The 19243-nt window shown below is 48.1% G+C and overlaps 1 protein-coding gene across 6 annotated transcripts in view; it reads left to right on the forward strand.

The window, feature by feature from the left end:
* The window catches only part of GNB3 (G protein subunit beta 3), a 130505-nt gene extending 119034 nt beyond the window's left edge, over positions 1-11471 (forward strand). For all 6 annotated transcript variants that reach the window (XM_063962470.1, XM_063962469.1, XM_063962468.1 and 3 more), the window contains exons 6-10: positions 638-800; positions 7150-7216; positions 7945-8146; positions 9728-9944; positions 10872-11471. In XM_063962470.1, the coding sequence (XP_063818540.1) occupies positions 638-800; positions 7150-7216; positions 7945-8146; positions 9728-9944; positions 10872-10978 (756 nt within the window). In that variant the 3' untranslated portion in view covers positions 10979-11471. The remainder of the gene's footprint in view (positions 1-637; positions 801-7149; positions 7217-7944; positions 8147-9727; positions 9945-10871) is intronic.
* Positions 11472-19243: the final 7772 nt, after the last annotated feature.

The following is a 19243-nucleotide window of genomic DNA, read 5'->3' on the forward strand; positions in this document are numbered from 1 at the left end:
AGCTCCATTTACAGTCACACTGCTTCATCTAACTCCATCTACGCTCCCACTGCTTTATATAGCTCCATTTACAGTCACACTGCTTCATCTAACGCCATCTACGCTCCCACTGCTTTATATAGCTCCATTTACAGTCCCACTGCTTCATCTAACTCCATTTACAGTCCCACTGCTTGATAGAGCTCCATCTACATTCACACTGCTTCATATAGCTCCATCTACACTCACACTACTGCTCCTACCTACCTCCCATCTACTCTCGTACCACTGCTCCTACCTACCTCCCATCTACTCTCATACCACTGTTCATACCTACCTCCCATCTACACTCACACTGCTGCTGCTCCTACCTACCTCCCAACTAATCTCACACTGCTGCTGCTCCTACCTACCTCCATCTACACTCACACTGCTGCTCCTACCTACCTCCCATCTACACTCACCCTGCTGCCCCTACCTACCTCCCATCTACACTCACACCACTGCTGCTCTTACCTACCTCTAGCTACAGTAATACCCCTCATCTGGTAAATTAATTGCATAGCGAACAGTAAATCACCCTCTGCCCTGACTCTGCTCTTACACTGTATACACTTCTTGATTCCACTCTGAGTATACGGTGTCCTCATTCCCTTAGGTCCATGCTATCCCCTTACGCTCCTCCTGGGTGATGACCTGCTCCTATGCGCCATCTGGCAACTTTGTTGCATGTGGTGGATTGGATAACATGTGCTCGATATACAACTTGAAGACGCGTGAGGGTAACGTCAGAGTAAGCCGGGAGCTTGCGGGCCACACAGGTCAGTTCCCTTCCGCTACAGTATCTGAGGACGGCAATGTTACATATATTATGATGTGACTGTAAATGATCAGTGTGCGTGAACGTGCAATGCTTTTACAGATATCTTTATCAAATACTTTAGAATCAGAGTGTATTGAAAGAAATGTTCCCATTGGTTTACATGTTTTGTTTTGACCTTAACTCTGTTACTTAAACATGGTTGAATGATCCATTGTAAAAATAATGAATAAGATATTTGTATAGAATGGTATTGGCTGCAGTACCCTGTTAAAGCCTGCAGGTGGCCGTATAATCCTGAACAGACAATTTTATTAAAAAGCTGCACTTAATTATTTAGGGGTCGTAAAGATCATTTACAGAAGTACTAAGCACATTAAAAGACTATTTGCCAAACTCTAATTTTTGCCCGACTCCACAATACTGGTGAAAAGACGCCTTACTTGCCAAGAACGCTCTCATGCCACGAGCTTGTGCTTCTCCGTAAATGGCACCATCTTGCTTCGTGATCTCATGCACTTTGGCGCAAATATAAATGCACCAGTGCAAATCAAGGTGCATAGCGCCACCAAAGGGAACTTCTCCACAGTGTCTCGGCCACATTGCGCATTGTCAGACCCTATATAATCTCTGAAAAGTCCGGTAAGCACCAGCAAATTTCGGCACAAACTTTGTTTTATTTAGACGCAGACGCATTTTCCTTTATTGCAGACTGACTTTCCTAGGCCAGGCTCCGTTTCCTTTCTGTCTTTCTCTTTCATCCATCTGGGGGACGCTGCGCCATTACTTGTGGGTTAGAGGTGTGTGGTAGTGGAGTTTGGCACAGAACTATTAAAACCTGACTCCTCCCCCCTCTAACCCCTCCCATCTCCTTCCTGCCTAGCCAGTACCTCAGTTTTTGTTTTGTGCCTGTGGAGTACAGACACAGATTTTTTTCTCTCTGAATATTTTAGTTAGGTATTTTCTTATTTTATTATTTAAGTGCCTAGTCCCTGTATACAGGTGACAGGTACTATTAGAGTGGGGTTAGATAAGTTCCCACTCTATAATCTGCCGCTGGAGGTCACCACACTTCGGTCACTGGGGCTGGATTCCTATTTCTAAGAAGTCGGCAGTGAGAAGGTACAGGATAGACACAATCTGTCTCTGACAGTATTGGTCTATCCTTCCTATATCCTTCCTATATCTTTATATATTTATTATGTTCCCCCTATCTCCCCCCCCCCCCTCCCCCCACCCCCACCCCAGCTCTCTCTCGGGAGGTGAACGGAGGAGCGCATTACCAAGGATTTATTTATTCCTACTAAGGTTGTTGGCGGAGTAGCCCGGGAGAGTGGTGAGTCACTCCCTGGGAGATATGTGGATAGATGCTGCCGAACAGAGCCGCTGTGAGTAGCGGCGCGCGGGAGCCACTAGCAATCAGATGGCGGCGCACGGGAGTCACTGCTTGAGCAGGGCCGCTGTAAGTAGCGACACCCGGTGGCCGCTGTAAGTAGCGACACCCGGTAGCTGCTGCCGAACAGAGTCACTGTATGTAGCGGTGTACGGGAGCCGCTACCCGAACAGGGGGACGCGGCGGGAACTGTAAACTTCCGGTTATAGCGCGCCTACGCTGAGCTACCCGGCGCGCACTTGCTTCAGAGAAGGGACGGATTCCCGCCCTGCACTACCTGAAACACACTCCCGTACAGCGTTTACAAAGCTCCGGCCGCCATCTTCTCCAGGCAGTATGGGGGACGCGGTGAGACACACAGCACTGAGCTTGGACACCTTTTAAGTAATACTCACCCTGTTTATTCAGTGGAGGTCACCTAACAACAAGTATACTTTGGGGGCATTATGTATTCTATACTTTAATGAGTGAACAGAATTTGTCTCAATATAAATTACACAGTATGCTTCACAGTGCTGACCACTACTCTACTGAGTTTATAGTACATTGGTAGTGCATTTGTTTTTAAAAAATTTCATTATGAACATAAGGTGGTCTGTGATGTCATAGTGGTTTCAGTCTCCACCTGTAATGCGTGCATCCCGTGTTCGAATCCTGGCGAGACCAGAATTTTCCAGAAGGGGGAAGACACCCTAGGGGTTTTTAAATTGCCTACTTGCAATGTGAGTCAAGGCTCGCTAAGGGTAGGGCGGACGCGGGTACCCTATATCCTTTATGCTCTGGTGCATCGGTGGTGGACCAACAGGAAGGTTCTGCGGACCTGTCTCTGCCTCCGTGGGCTCAAAATATGGGCAGATGTCTTGCTAATTTAACTCAATCCCTAAACAAGTTTGTAAACTTGCCGACAGTTTTCCTACTACAACACGGTCACAACCGTTGCCCGCTATAACTTTATGGGGGAGGAGTTAGAGTCAGTCCCATTGGAGAATGGGGACATAGACCCAGAGTGGGACAAAGTTTCGGTCTGAAAAAATTATTGTGTTATTAGCTCAAGTGTTAGATTGCTGTTAGACACCATCCGGCAGACTCTTAATAACAGGGATATTTTAAAGGAGGCCTGACTTAAACCGGATTATCGTTCCAAGTCCCTAAGAAATTAAAATTTCTATATCCTTTTACAGAAAACAGCCCAAAGGTAGGCACACTCATTTCACTTTTAGCAGGAGCTACGGCTATTCCTTCGGTACAGTCGGTGACATGGAAAGATCCTACAGATAGGATGATTGAAGCAATGCCTAGATCTGTTTTCTTTATCACGATTCTAGCTGGCGCTTGGGTCCTCAGGGCCGCGGATGACGGACTAGCACAGGTCATATCTGGAATGCAATCTGACGATCCATCGGAAGCCATTCAATTAGCAGGACAGATTTCAGAGACTCTTATTTATGTGGGTGAGGCCTTGATTGATTCTGCTACACTACACTCCCGTATTTCTGCCTTGACCGTGACAGCAAGACGGTCTCTTTGACTTCGGGGTTGGAATGCCGATTTTGACTCCAACAGACCTTGTCGGCGGTACCCTTTGAAGGTGAGTTCTCTTTGGGTCGGAATAAAAGAAGATTATTTCAGCTACTACAGGAGGGCAGGAGCCCTTTCTTCCGGCTGTTCCTTCCGAAACCAAATACAAGGGTTTGTTCCTTTCATGTACAGGACAGAGGTAGTTCCATTCCTTTCGTGCTGTCTCCACATATCCACGAAAACAGTTTCAGAGGTAGAAGTAAACCTACCGACAAACCTACTGCATAACGCCGGAGGGAGCAGTGACGGTCGGGACTCTGTTACTACAGTTCAAAGAAGTGCGACTCCTGTCGAAACCAAATAGGTAGGTGACGGAGGTCATATCCAGAGGATATACGTTAGATCTCGAGGAACCAGTCCCGTATCGTGTGTTCTTCACTTCTCTTCCAAACGGTCCCTCCAGCCGTCGAGTTCTTCGTCATGCAACAGCCACTCATCTACGAAATTAAGAAAATTTTTCTAGTTCCCGCTCATTAGAGAGGTTGGGGATTTTACCCGTGGACAAAGTGGACGGTTCGTTTCAACCCAAAAGCTCAAAATGGACTACATCCCCTCGATTATCATCGCCATGGAAACAGGGGAATATTTGGTTGCATTAGACATACTGTAAGACGCATATCTGCTTGTTCCTATTTGTACGGATCATAAAGCTCTTAGAGTCACCGTCAGCCTTGACATTTCAGTTTCAGGCTCTTCCCTTTGGCCTAGCCACGGCTCCTCGGGTATTCACAAAGATCATAGACCATGCGGTTGCAGTTTTGCAGCGTCAGGGAGTCAACATTACTCTGTATTTGGATGATCTGTTGATCAGGGCACCGTCAGAGTTGATTCTTCACCAGACCTTGCGTCTCACAATAGAGACCCTACAGTTATTTGGATCAATAATAGATTGTCCAAAGTCGTCTTGGCTTCATTCCCAGAAGATAATGTTTCTGGAACTCTTATTCGATACCAACAACAGAAAGTGTTCTCCCTCATTCAGGACATACAGTCCAGAATTTGAGCACTGCTGCATTTCCAGGATGGTGGCAACCTTCGCGGCAGTTCCATATGCCAAGTTTCATGCTCGACTCCTTCAGGCTCAGATTCTCAACTGTTGGACTCGGACAGGGCCTCATCTCAACTTACAGCTGTTCCGCTTGTCTGTACAGACTCGTCAGTCACTTCGCTGGTGGCTTCACAGCTCCAATTTGACCAGAGCTCGAGGCCAGTCAAAGAGTCAGAGTTGCAGATCAACATCTTGGAGTTGAGGACGATTCGGTAGGCACTACTCCGGATTCAAACCAGAGTACAGGGTCATCAAGTGCGGATTCGGTCCAACACCACCACGGCGGTTGCTTACATAAACAAGATTTTCATATGGTCGGAACATTGGGTTCCGACCAGATCCGAGATTCACATGCCAGGAATCGAGACCTGAAAAGCGGATTTCTTAAGCCGTCACACGGTGCATCCAGGAGAGTGGGAACTTCACCGGGTGGTGTTCTGACTCTAGTAGCTGGTCGGGGATACCCGATGTAGTACTCGGGTCCCTCTAGAAATTCTAATCGATGCACTGATGGCGCTGTGGCACTTTCAGCTGGGTTAGGTGCCAACATTTCCACTAACTCCAAGTCTGCTTCAACGCATTCGGAGAGAAGATCTTCCAATCATTCTGGTGGCCCAGATTGGCCAGGCTGACAGTGGTACGCTCTTCTGCGCACTATGGTCATCAGGGAACCATTCCGACCCCCTCCGCATCCACATCTTAGGAATCAAGGACCTTCTCACTACCCTAGTTGAATCGGCTGGTTTTCAAGTAAAAAAAAAAAAAAAAAAAAATAGTTTTATTCTCGTCCTGTTGTGTAAATTATGATTCAGACTAGCAGGCCGGTGGCTTCTGAGATTTACCACAGAGTGTGGCGTATTTACGTTGCTTGGTGTAAAAAGCGTGGTTTAACACCGGATTTGTTTAGAGTTCCTCGTCTGTTATTCTTCCTTCCGGAGGGTCTCAATAAGGGTCTGAGACTTTCTTCACAAATGGGTCAGGTTTCTGCCTTGACGGTTCTTTTTTCTAAAGAGACTGGTTATCATTCCAGAGGTTCTGACGTTCCTTCAGGGATTTCTGCGGATTTAGCTACCTTTTTGTTCCTCCGGTTCTTCCCTGGGACTTTACCTTAGTCCTTACGTCTCTTCAAAAATCTCCATTGACCCTTTGGAATCTGTAGAATTGCGGTGTCTAACGTTCCTCTATTGTTTTCCTATAGAAAATTGCCTCAGCAAAATGAGTATCTGTATTGGCAGCTATTTTCTTGCAGTCCACCCTTGTTGGTGTTTCATGATAATCGGGGGGTTCTGCGAACAAAACATTCCTTCTGAAAGTTGTGTCAGCATTTCATCTAAATCAGGACATTGTCCTTCCAGCGTTACTCTTTCCCCTTCCACGGAGGATTCCCAGTTGATTTTTTAGATGAGCTTAGGACCTTATGGTTTTCTTTATCTCGTGCGGATTATATCCATCGTACGGATGCTTTGTTGGTTTTTAATTGATGCGTCCAAACGAGATTGTCCGGCTTCCAAGTACATAGTGGCTCGTTGGGTACCTTCGACCATATCAGTCTTCTGCCGTTTCAGTTCCTGAGTCAATCCGAGCTCCTTCACCTCGAGCTGTTGGAGTTTCTTGGGCTGTTCGCGGGGGTGCGCCTATTGAGCAGCTGTGTCGGATGGCGACATGGTCATCTGTGCATTAGTTTAATAAATTTTACAGTTTTCATACTTTCAGTTTGTAGACTGCCTTTGTTGGGCGTCACATTTTGCGGACGGCTATGCCGTCTCCGTCTCCCTCCTCTTATTGGCTTGCTTTGGGAAATCCCACAAGTAATGGCGCAGCGTCCCCCAGATGGATGAAAGAGAAATAGGGATTTTTGTTTACTTACCGTAAAATCTCTTTCTCTGATTCCATCTGGGGGACGCTGCGATCCCTCCCAGATGTTTGTCTGGTTTAACCAGTAAATTTTTGTTGGTCTATCTTGTCTGGTTTAACCAGAAAATTTTTGTTGGTCTATCTCCTTTGGCTTGGCTAAACGTTAACTGAGGTACTGGCTAGGCAGGAAGGAGATGGGAGGGGTTAGAGGGGGGAGGAGTCAGGTTTTAATAGTTCTGTGCCAAACTCCACTACCACACACCTCTAACCCACAAGTAATGGCGCAGCGTCCCCCAGATGGAATCAGAGAAAGAGATTTTACGGTAAGTAAACAAAAATCCCTATTTTACAGCTGTTGTACTTCTTGTAGGCTCCCGTTACTGTGCTCCCATGCAGCACTGCCATACAGAGGTATAAATGTGAGTACGGAGCGTAATACAGAGTGTTCATTGGTTATTTATCCCCTGCAATCCCCAGGTTACCTGTCCTGCTGCAGATTCTTGGATGACAACCAGATAGTGACCAGCTCAGGAGACACCACTTGGTAAGGAGAACCAGGAGCTTTATCCGCTTTTGTGGGGAAAATGAGCAGTAATAAAATGTACAAAGTGTAAAAATGAAATACATATTGTATAATGTTAATTTTTGCAGGACACAAAGCTAAAATTTTACTTAGTTAGGCTGCTGGGACTTTATTATATCTGTAATGGTGTCTGACTGCACTGAACCATACAGTGACTTTCTGCTAAGCAGGTCTGCAGTCCCGTCACTCACTTTTACCAATAACGTGAACATTTAGGCTGTGTGCAGCTGGGTGTTAGCTAATTCTGTTAGTTGAATCTCACATAGAGATCAACGATCCATACTTCCTCCCACTCCTACCTCCAAGAGTTCTCACGTGCTGCTCCTTTTCTCTGGAATTCCCTCAGATCCTCCACCTCTCTACAAAACTTCATGCAGGCTCTCAAGACCCACTTCTTCATCAAACCCAGCCGTCTCTCATCCTAACTCTCTGTTCCACGCTCACTGTCTACCTCATCTGTTTTGCCCCTCCCCTTTTGCATGTAAGCTCTCACGAGCAGGGCCCTCTTCCCTCATGTGCTTTTCCTTCTCTTACTGAAACCATCTTCAATGGCACCAAATCCCGCAGTTTTCTGCCACCCTGATACTTATGTCAGTGTCGTCTGCTGCTGTAGCTGTATTTATGTATCCTGTAATTTGGAATAATAGAGCTTCCACACATTTTCATCTCCAACTCCCATTTCTTCTCAGTGCTCTGTGGGACATTGAAACTGGGCAGCAAAAGACGGTGTTCGTGGGTCACACAGGAGATTGTATGAGCCTGGCCGTGTCCCCCGACTTCAACCTCTTCGTCTCTGGGGCGTGTGACGCAACCGCCAAGCTGTGGGATGTCCGGGAAGGCGAATGTAGACAGACATTCACTGGGCACGAGTCAGACATCAATGCCATAGTCGTGAGTACAGGGTCAGGGGTAAATGGGCGGGGTGGGGCAGTCTGTGATCATACTTTGCCATTGTCCACCTGCTGCAGTACAAGGAGAAATTCTGACATCCATACGTCTGTACCCAGTAGAGTTCCATAGCTGGGGGCACCTTAAGCAGCCTCTCGGGAATGCTAACCACAGTATTTAAAATGTTAATATATATACCTACTTACTCATTATTCTAGTTCACTGGAAGTTATTTGAGAAGAGCAGCAACTTTGCCACGCAAAAGCAGCTTTGGCCAGTGTGTTAAGATTTCCACCAGTCTAGGCCATAGGTATACTTAGCTGTAGGTAGATGAGCGATGGTTAGTACGTGCAGAAGGCGAGTGATAAAGGAGTTCCTTTTGAGGTACGAGGTAGGCCGTTGAGGTGGTATTTAGCGAGACACGAGCAGAAGATGCAACGTCTGTTGTGGCAGTGTGAACTGCTGGGCCTCAGTTTAGCACCTGCTGAGAGCCGGTGGTTTTCGGGTCTCATACTGTACTGTTAATGAGGCCTGTTTTCCTCCTCCATGTTGTATTTCAACATTTTAGGCCCACACCCAGAAATGTAATAACATGAACCACCCACTATGGCCAGGCCAAATCTACTGCATTTCTGCCTCATAAGCACCATTTCCATCATTTCTAAACTGTGTTTAACTAAACCCACAAAATCCTTTAATATTATAGATAGGTAAACTAGTAAGTATTAGCCTATACCATACAATGGGTGTAGTATGTTATGCCGGTGGTTGTGGACCCCCAAGAGGGAGAACAGTCGTCGGTATGCCGGCTGTTGGGTTTCCGGCGCCAGTATACTGAGCGCCGAGATCCGAACAGCCGGCATATCAAATACCACCCCATACAACAGGTAACATAGCCAACTAGCTATGGCAGTGGTACGTACTTCTGTGGTCCTTGATGAAATGTGTTTGCAGACTACAAAGGAGAGGGTCTGGTGTGGGCATCCGGTCTCTAGGTCAACCACACTTAGGTCGACTACTATTGGTCGACGCGCATTAGGTCGACATGGTTTCTAGGTTGACATGGCAAATGGTCGACATGAGTTTTTCATGATTTTTAAATGTTTTTGAACTTTTCATACTTTACGATCCATGTGGACTACAATTGGGAACGGTAACCTTGCTCGAAGCATGGCGAGCGAAGCGATCCCTGCAAGGGGATACGGTGCACTAATTGGGGTTCCTGGTCGCTCTACGAAGGAAATAAAAAAAATAAAAAAAGGTTAAAAAACATTATGTCGACCTTTTGTCATGTCAACCTATTTTTGGTGTTGACCTAGTTACTGTCGACCAATAGTAGTCGACCTAGCCACTGTCAACCTAAGTGTGGTGGACCCTATGAACCATACCCCTGGCGTGACCCCTAGTTTAACGTTCCAGTTGCAGAGATCCACCAGAAAGCCCCCTTCTTAATGCATCCAGGTTCTGCTCCTTTTCCGCAAACTCCCGGTTTTATAGGGTAGGAAATGCTACTTGTATATTTACATGAAACCGTTTGTGTATGTAATATGTGTCTTTTGTCCTATTACTCCATCCCATGTACAGTTCTTCCCCAGTGGGCAGGCGGTATGTACGGGGTCTGATGACGCCACTTGTCGTTTGTTTGACTTGCGCTCTGACCAAGAGATCAGTGTCTACTCCCAGGACAGCATAATCTGTGGTATCACATCGGTGGCGTTCTCCCGCAGCGGACGCCTCCTCCTGGCAGGATACGATGATTTCAACTGCAACATATGGGACTGTCTGAAGGGGGAAAGAGTTGGTGAGTTTGTTTGGGCGGAAGCTGCCAAGTTATAGTCTTGTGTAGACCAGAGGTCCTGAACATGGTGATATGCCCTATTAGAGAATACTGGAGCATTATGGGGTTCCAGGTTCTGCTGAGGATGAGTTACTGTATTCCTGTGACCCCACGAGTCTGTGGAGAGGGAGGGGGAGGATGGCTCATTGCTCAGACATGTCGTTATCACGGAGCAGCCAGATCACTTGGAAAACTTCCTATCGGCATTTCCTGTGTCCGTGGCTTTATTCCTTCTGTGTAACACCAATTATTGCAGGGTAATCCACGTCATCTGGAGGTGGAAAAACCAATACCACTCAGTGAAGAGATGATAAAACTTTTAGGAGTTAACTTGCTGAGTGGCTCTTTATTAGGGGGTGGGTCTGGGGACAGGAGACAGATCATGTAATAAACTAGTAGCACACTGAAATCCTATGCGTTTCATTAGGTTACTTCATCAGGGTTGGGCTGTTAATAAAAATAGTTTTTCTTTTTTTTTTTAGTAGGTCCTAGATGACTATTGGTAGGTAATTAATTACAATAGAAAATAGGTGAAGTGGGTTTGTCCCAGTATTGGTTGTGGGGGAATTGTGTTGGAGACAGAGTTCAAGAAAAGCTTAAAAATAAGGGCCCAGCTGTTAAATTCTTCTGAAATATTGAGAAAAATGTAGCCAGCAGTACCGTCTGTCATCATCCTGACCGTCGGTCACATAACTACACCCCGTAATAAGACCAGACCTCTCCTCCCTACAGACGATCTACTGTATATTCCCCTCCACAGTATCATTGCTTCACGTTTTGTCTCCCTCTGTGCTTCTCAGCCAGGTCATTGTTTAAGCGTTATATACTCTAAATGTGCCAGTAAAGACGCTCCAGCCTGTAAATGTTTATAATGGCGCTGTGCTTTCACAGGGGTCCTCTCCGGCCATGACAATCGCGTCAGCTGCCTGGGTGTCACCTCGGATGGGATGGCTGTGGCGACGGGATCATGGGACAGCTTCCTCAAGATCTGGAACTGAGTTGCGAAGAGAAACGTAATGCAGCGGAAACCCACGCACCCTGACCTCACCTTTTTCCATCCCTCATTTATTGATTTCCCCCCCTAGCTGTACCGTCATTAGCCTCTTACCTGACCAGCGCAAAGACCCACACCAGACTCCTCACCAAGAATCCACTGGGAATTGCCGTCTGACACTTAGCTTTCACAGCGCAGCTACAAACCATCGCCTCCTGCCCGGCAGCTGCACGAGCCTCTGAGAGTCAGTACCGGTTTGTAACGGAGCAGCTGGCCAGAAGTACTGGTGGTCCTCACCCTCTTGTTTACTCTCCACGAGACCCTCCACTACACCCGCCCCCCCCCTCCTCCAGCTGCATAATGCGCAGTCTTTAACACCTGTGTGCGTATCTATTTTATTTATTTTACTAAAGGAGTTTCCCCTTTTACTGTCACTTTTTCAAATAAGTTTGTGTTTTATAGAAAGAGGAAAATAAAATCTATTTTAGGTCATGGCAGCTAAAGAGTTAACGTGGCATCCTTCAAAAACGCTGTGGGGGCTGCTGTAGAATTGGTGTCAAGTTCTGAAAAAAGTGCTTTCAAACTGCGTATTGTATTATCGGTCAACAGCTCCTTCATGGCGCACACATATGCCGCAGCGCTTCACAGAGAGTCCTTGTCCTCTGTCACACGGACACAGACAACCAGGGATTGTGGGAGGAAAACCATGCAAGACCTGCAGAACGTACAAACTGCACACAGATGGGAACTGAACCAAAGACCTCAGTACTGTGAGGCAGCACTGCTAACCACTGTGCCTACTGTACCTTGAGATGTGTACCCCCTTGTATAGCCAGGTTTATTACACGTCCTCATTGTTGGTGTATATGTGCAGAAACTGGAATTATGTCAGCACCACTTTGCTGCACTCTCCCTGTGTTGGTGCCATCTTCCTGTCGTAAGGCGTTCCAAGGGCCAGATTAAAATGTTAACACACCCCCAATCTCCCGTCTAAAGTGACGGGAGATAGGGGGGCGATGTTCATATGTCCCCCGTTTTTGCCCATATCGCGCCAAGTACAGTCGGGTTTAGGCGTGCAAAGCACCGAAACCAGACCAAACTAATGGGCGCGAGCGAGAAATGACGCCCAAACGGGTCTCTTTACGTGCATTTTAGCTCGCTATCTCCGGGGGTAGCAAGCTGGAATGAACTTGTCGTACCCATCTGCAGTAACATTAGAATAACGCCGGGAAGGGGGGGTGGAGAGAATAACGTGCATTCACTGACTAAGCAGGTGCAGACTATTTGCATGCAAGTTATAGGGTCTGATTCAGAGGGGCAAATAGACCGGATCGCTGCAGTCTGAATACCTATGTGGAATGCACACGTGCAGCAGCCACACTGCGCACCTTGGGAGATGCTAACAGTATCTCAGGGCTGCGATCGCCTCTGCCGGACTGATAGGCAGAGGCGGTCGCTGGAGGGGGCGTGCCAACAGTGTTAGAACGCCATTGGCAGGGTGCAATCAAGACAATGGAGGCACATCTATCTAATTTAGCACATCTACGCTCAGATCTGAATTACCCCCCGAGTTGGGAGTAAGGCAAAATGGAGCAAGTAAATGTGCACCCAGGCAAAACCATGCTGCACTGCAGGGGGGGCCAGATGTAACACGTGCAGAGATAGATATGGGAGGGGCGTGGCCAATAAAGCTGTCCAGCATGTGTGGGCTACATGCAAAGGCAGCCAGTATTTACCTGCATGCAAACTAAATGTATCTACACTAATGGAGGAGGCGGCGTGAAGATGCTCTTATCTCCAAGCGCCACCTCCACCCCAGATGGCAACCCACGTGGTTTATTGTCGAGTTGAGTTGCCAGTCTGAAAGGGGATTCATGGCGGGTCACTTGTACAATTCCCCAGTACAAACCACCTTTGCGATGTGAAAGGGGTAGAATTGTGTCATTACCACAAATCCGAAAGGGAAAATGAGAAAAAAATAAGAATTTACTTACCGATAATTCTATTTCTCGTAGTCCGTAGTGGATGCTGGGAACTCCGTAAGGACCATGGGGAATAGCGGCTCCGCAGGAGACTGGGCACAAAAGTAAAGCTTTAGGACTACCTGGTGTGCACTGGCTCCTCCCCCTATGACCCTCCTCCAAGCCTCAGTTAGGATACTGTACCTGGACGAGCGTACACAATAAGGAAGGTTTTTGAATCCCGGGTAAGACTCATACCAGCCACACCAATCACACTGTACAACTTGTGATCTGAACCCAGTTAACAGCATGATAATAGAGGAGCCTCTAGAAAAGATGGCTCACAACAACAATAACCCGATTTAGTTAACAATAACTATGTACAAGTATTGCAGATAATCCGCACTTGGGATGGGCGCCCAGCATCCACTACGGACTACGAGAAATAGAATTACCGGTGAGTAAATTCTTATTTTCTCTGACGTCCTAGTGGATGCTGGGAACTCCGTAAGGACCATGGGGATTATACCAAAGCTCCCAAACGGGCGGGAGAGTGCGGATGACTCTGCAGCACCGAATGAGAGAACTCCAGGTCCTCCTCAGCCAGGGTATCAAATTTGTAGAATTTTACAAACGTATTTGCTCCTGACCAAGTAGCTGCTCGGCAAAGTTGTAAAGCCGAGACCCCTCGGGCAGCCGCCCAAGATGAGCCCACCTTCCTTGTGGAGTGGGCATTTACAGATTTTGGCTGTGGCAGGCCTGCCACAGAATGTGCAAGTTGAATTGTACTACAAATCCAACGAGCAATAGACTGCTTAGAAGCAGGAGCACCCAGCTTGTTGGGTGCATACAGGATAAACAGCGAGTCAGATTTTCTGACTCCAGCCGTCCTGGAAACATATATTTTTAGGGCCCTGACAACGCCTAGCAACTTGGAGTCCTCCAAGTCCCTAGTAGCCGCAGGCACCACAATAGGTTGGTTCAAGTGAAACACTGAAACCACCTTAGGGAGAAACTGAGGACGAGTCCTCAATTCCGCCCTGTCCGAATGGAAAATCAGATAAGGGCTTTTACAGGATAAAGCCGCCAATTCTGACACGCGCCTGGCCGAGGCCAGGGCCAATAGCATGACCACTTTCCATGTGAGATATTTCAAATCCACGGATTTAAGTGGTTCAAACCAATGTGACTTTAGGAACCCCAAAACTACATTGAGATCCCAAGGTGCCACTGGAGGCACAAAAGGAGGCTGTATATGCAGTACCCCTTTTACAAACGTCTGAACTTCAGGGACTGAAGCTAGTTCTTTTTGGAAGAAAATTGACAGGGCCGAATTTTGAACCTTAATGGACCCAATTTCAGGCCCATAGACACTCCTGTTTGCAGGAAATGTAGGAATCGACCCAGTTGAAATTCCTCCGTCGGGGCCTTACTGGCCTCGCACCACGCAACATATTTTCGCCAAATGCAGTGATAATGTTTTGCGGTTACATCCTTCCTGGCTTTGATCAGGGTAGGGATGACTTCATCCGGAATGCCTTTTTCCTTCAGGATCCGGCGTTCAACCGCCCTGCCGTCAAACGCAGCCGCGGTAAGTCTTGGAACAGACAGGGTCCTTGCTGGAGCAGGTCCCTTCTTAAAGGTAGAGGCCACGGATCCTCCGTGAGCATCTCTTGAAGTTCCGGGTACCAAGTCCTTCTTGGCCAATCCGGAGCCACGAGTATAGTTCTTACTCCTCTCCGTCTTATAATTCTCAGTACCTTGGGTATGAGAGGCAGAGGAGGGAACACATACACTGACTGGTACACCCACGGCGTTACCAGAGCGTCCACAGCTATTGCCTGAGGGTCCCTTGACCTGGCGCAATACCTGTCCAGTTTTTTGTTGAGGCGGGACGCCATCATGTCCACCTTTGGTTTTTCCCAACGGTTTACAATCATGTGGAAGACTTCTGGATGAAGTCCCCACTCTCCCGGGTGGAGGTCGTGCCTGCTGAGGAAGTCTGCTTCCCAGTTGTCCACTCCCGGAATGAACACTGCTGACAGTGCTATCACATGATTTTCCGCCCAGCGAAGAATCCTTGCAGCTTCTGCCATTGCCCTCCTGCTTCTTGTGCCGCCCTGTCTGTTTACGTGGGCGACTGCCGTGATGTTGTCCGACTGGATCAACACCGGCTGACCTTGAAGCAGAGGTCTTGCTAAGCTTAGAGCCTTGTAAATGGCCCTTAGCTCCAGGATATTTGTGTGAAGTGATGTCTCCAGGCTTGACCATAAGCCCTGGAAATTCCTTCCCTGTGTGACTGCTCCCCAGCCTCGCAGGCTGGCATCCGTGGTCACCAGGACCCAGTCCTGAATGCCGAATCTGCTGCCCTCTAGAAGATGAGCACTCTGCAACCACCACAGGAGAGACACCCTTGTCCTTGGTGACAGGGTTATCCGCAGATGCATCTGAAGATGCGACCCGGACCATTTGTCCAGCAGGTCCCACTGGAAAGTTCTTGCGTGGAAACTGCCGTGATGCACTGAGACCTGGCTCGGTTTTAGGAGGTTCCTGACTAGCTCGGATAACTCCCTGGCTTTCTCCTCCGGGAGAAACACCTTTTTCTGGACTGTGTCCAGGATCATCCCTAAGAACAGAAGACGTGTCGTCGGAATCAGCTGCGATTTTGGAATATTGAGAATCCAACGATGCTGCCGCAACACTACCTGAGATAGTGCTACTCCGACCTCCAACTGTTCCCTGGATCTTGCCCTTATCAGGAGATCGTCCAAGTAAGGGATAACTAAAACTCCCTTCCTTCGAAGGAGTATCATCATTTCGGCCATTACCTTGGTAAAGACCCGGGGTGCCGTGGACAATCCAAGCGGCAGCGTCTGAAACTGATAGTGACAGTTCTGTACCACAAACCTGAGGTACCCTTGGTGAGAAGGGTAAATTGGGACATGAAGGTAAGCATCCTTGATGTCCAGAGACACCATATAGTCCCCTTCTTCCAGGTTCGCAATCACCGCTCTGAGTGACTCCATCTTGAATTTGAACCTCTGTATGTAGGTGTTCAAAGATTTTAGATTTAAAATCGGTCTCACCGAGCCGTCCGGCTTCGGTACCACGAATATTGTGGAATAATACCCTGTTGCAGGAGGGGTACCTTGATTATCACCTGCTGGGAATACAGCTTGTGAATGGCATCCAATACTGCCTCCCTGTCGGAGGGAGACGTCGGTAAAGCAGACTTTAGGAAACGGCGAGGGGGAGACGTCTCGAATTCCAATTTGTACCCCTGAGATATCACCTGAAGGATCCAGGGGTCTACTTGCGAGTGAGCCCACTGCGCGCTGAAATTCTTGAGACGGGCCCCCACGGTGCCTGAGTCCGCTTGTAAAGCCCCAGCGTCATGCTGAGGGCTTGGCAGAAGCGGGAGAGGGCTTCTGTTCCTGGGAACTGGCTGTTTTCTGCAGCCTTTTTCCTCTCCCTCTGCCACGGGGCAGAAAAGAGGAACCTTTTGCCCGCTTGCCCTTATGGGAACGAAAGGACTGCGCCTGATAATACGGCGTCTTCTTATGTTGAGAGGCGACCTGGGGTAAAAACGTGGATTTCCCAGCTGTTGCCGTGGCCACCAGGTCTGAATGACCGACCCCAAATAACTCCTCCCCTTTATAAGGCAATACTTCCATATGCCGTTTGGAATCCGCATCACCTGACCACTGTCGCGTCCATAACCCTCTTCTGGCAGAAATGGACAGCGCACTTACTCTTGATGCCAGTCGGCAAATATCCCGCTGTGCATCACGCATATATAGAAATGCATCTTTTAAATGCTCTATAGTCAGTAATATACTGTCCCTATCTAGGGTATCAATATTTTCAGTCAGGGAATCCGACCAAGCCAACCCAGCACTGCACATCCAGGCTGAGGCAATTGCTGGTCGCAGTATAACACCAGTATGTGTGTAAATACATTTGAGGATACCCTCCTGCTTTCTATCAGCAGGATCCTTAAGGGCGGCCGTCTCAGGAGAGGGTAGAGCCACCTGTTTTGACCAGCGTGTGAGCGCTTTATCCACCCTAGGGGGTGTTTCCCAACGCACCCTAACCTCTGGCGGGAAAGGATATAATGCCAATATTATTTTAGAAATTATCAGTTTTTTATCGGGGGAAACCCACGCTTCATCACACACTTCATTTTATCCTCAGATTCAGGAAAAACTACAGGTAGTTTTTTCTCACCGAACATAATACCCTTTTTAGTGGTACTTGTATTATCAGAAATGTGTAAAACATTTTTCATTGCCTCAATCATGTAACGTGTGGCCCTAATGGAAGTCACGTTTGTCTCTTCACCGTCGACACTGGAGTCAGTATCCGTGTCGACGTCTGTATCTGCCATCCGAGGTAACGGGCGCTTTAGAGCCCCTGACGGCCTATGAGACGTCTGGACAGGCACAAGCTGAGTAGCCGGCTGTCTCATGTCATCAACTGTCTTTTGTAAAGAGCTGACACTGTCACGTAATTCTTCCAACAGTTCATCCACTCAGGTGTCGACCCCCCAGGGGGAGACATCACTATTACAGGCAATTTGCTCCGCCTCCACATCATTTTCCTCCTCATACATGTCGACACCAACGTACCGACACACAGCACACACACAGGGAATGCTCTGATAGAGGACAGGACCCCACTAGCCCTTTGGGGAGACAGAGGGAGAGTTTGCCAGCAAACACCAGAGCGCTATATATATACAGGGATAACCTTATATAAGTGTTTTTCCCCTTATAGCTGCTGTATTGTTAATACTGCGCCTAATTAGTGCCCTCCTCTCTTTTTTAACCCTTTCTGTAGTGTAGTGACTGCAGGGGAGAGCCAGGGGAGCTTCCCTCCAACGGAGCTGTGAGGGAAAATGGCGCCAGTGTGCTGAGGAGATAGGCTCCGCCCCTTTTTCGCTGACTTTTCTCCTGCTTTTTTATGGATTCTGGCAGGGGTTAAAATTCATCCATATAGCCCTGGGGGCTATATGTGATGTATTTTCGCCAGCCAAGGTGTTTTTATTGCTGCTCAGGGCGCCCCCCCCTAGCGCCCTGCACCCTCAGTGACCGAAGTGTGAAGTGTGCTGAGGAGCAATGGCGCACAGCTGCAGTGCTGTGCGCTACCTTGGTGAAGACAGGATGTCTTCTGCCGCCGATTTTACGGACCTCTTCTTGCTTCTGGCTCTGTAAGGGGGCCGGCGGCGCTGCTCTGGGACCGGACTCCATGGCTGGGCCTGTGTTCGATCCCTCTGGAGCTAATGGTGTCCAGTAGCCTAAGAAGCCCAATCCACTCTGCACGCAGGTGAGTTCGCTTCTTCTCCCCTTAGTCCCTCGATGCAGTGAGCCTGTTGCCAGCGGGTCTCACTGAAAATAAAAAACCTAAAACTAAACTTTTCACTAAGCAGCTCAGGAGAGCCACCTAGTGTGCACCCTTCTCGTTCGGGCACAAAAATCTAACTGAGGCTTGGAGGAGGGTCATAGGGGGAGGAGCCAGTGCACACCAGGTAGTCCTAAAGCTTTACTTTTGTGCCCAGTCTCCTGCGGAGCCGCTATTCCCCATGGTCCTTACGGAGTTCCCAGCATCCACTAGGACGTCAGAGAAAATAAGATTTTACTTACCGATAAATCTATTTCTCGTAGTCCGTAGTGGATGCTGGGACTCCGTAAGGACCATGGGGAATAGCGGCTCCGCAGGAGACAGGGCACAATAATAAAAGCTTTAGGATCAGGTGGTGTGCACTGGCTCCTCCCCCTATGACCCTCCTCCAAGCCTCAGGATACTGTGCCCGGACGAGCGTACATAATAAGGAAGGATATTGAATCCCGGGTAAGACTCATACCAGTCACACCAATCACACCGTACAACTCGTGATCTGAACCCAGTTAACAGTATGATAAACGTAAAGGAGCCTCTGAAAAGATGGCTCCCAACAATAATAACCCGAATTTTTGTAACAATAACTATATACAAGTATTGCAGACAATCCGCACTAGGGATGGGCGCACAGCATCCACTACGGACTACGAGAAATAGATTTATCGGTAAGTAAAATCTTATTTTCTCTGACGTCCTAGTGGATGCTGGGACTCCGTAAGGACCATGGGGATTATACCAAAGCTCCCAAACGGGCGGGAGAGTGCGGATGACTCTGCAGCACCGAATGAGAGAACTCCAGGTCCTCCTCAGCCAGGGTATCAAATTTATAGAACTTAGCAAACGTGTTTGCCCCTGACCAAGTAGCTGCTCGGCAAAGTTGTAAAGCCGAGACCCCTCGGGCAGCCGCC

Source organism: Pseudophryne corroboree, chromosome 3 (genome assembly GCF_028390025.1).
Source record: "Pseudophryne corroboree isolate aPseCor3 chromosome 3, aPseCor3.hap2, whole genome shotgun sequence".
Lineage (NCBI taxonomy): Eukaryota > Metazoa > Chordata > Amphibia > Anura > Myobatrachidae > Pseudophryne > Pseudophryne corroboree.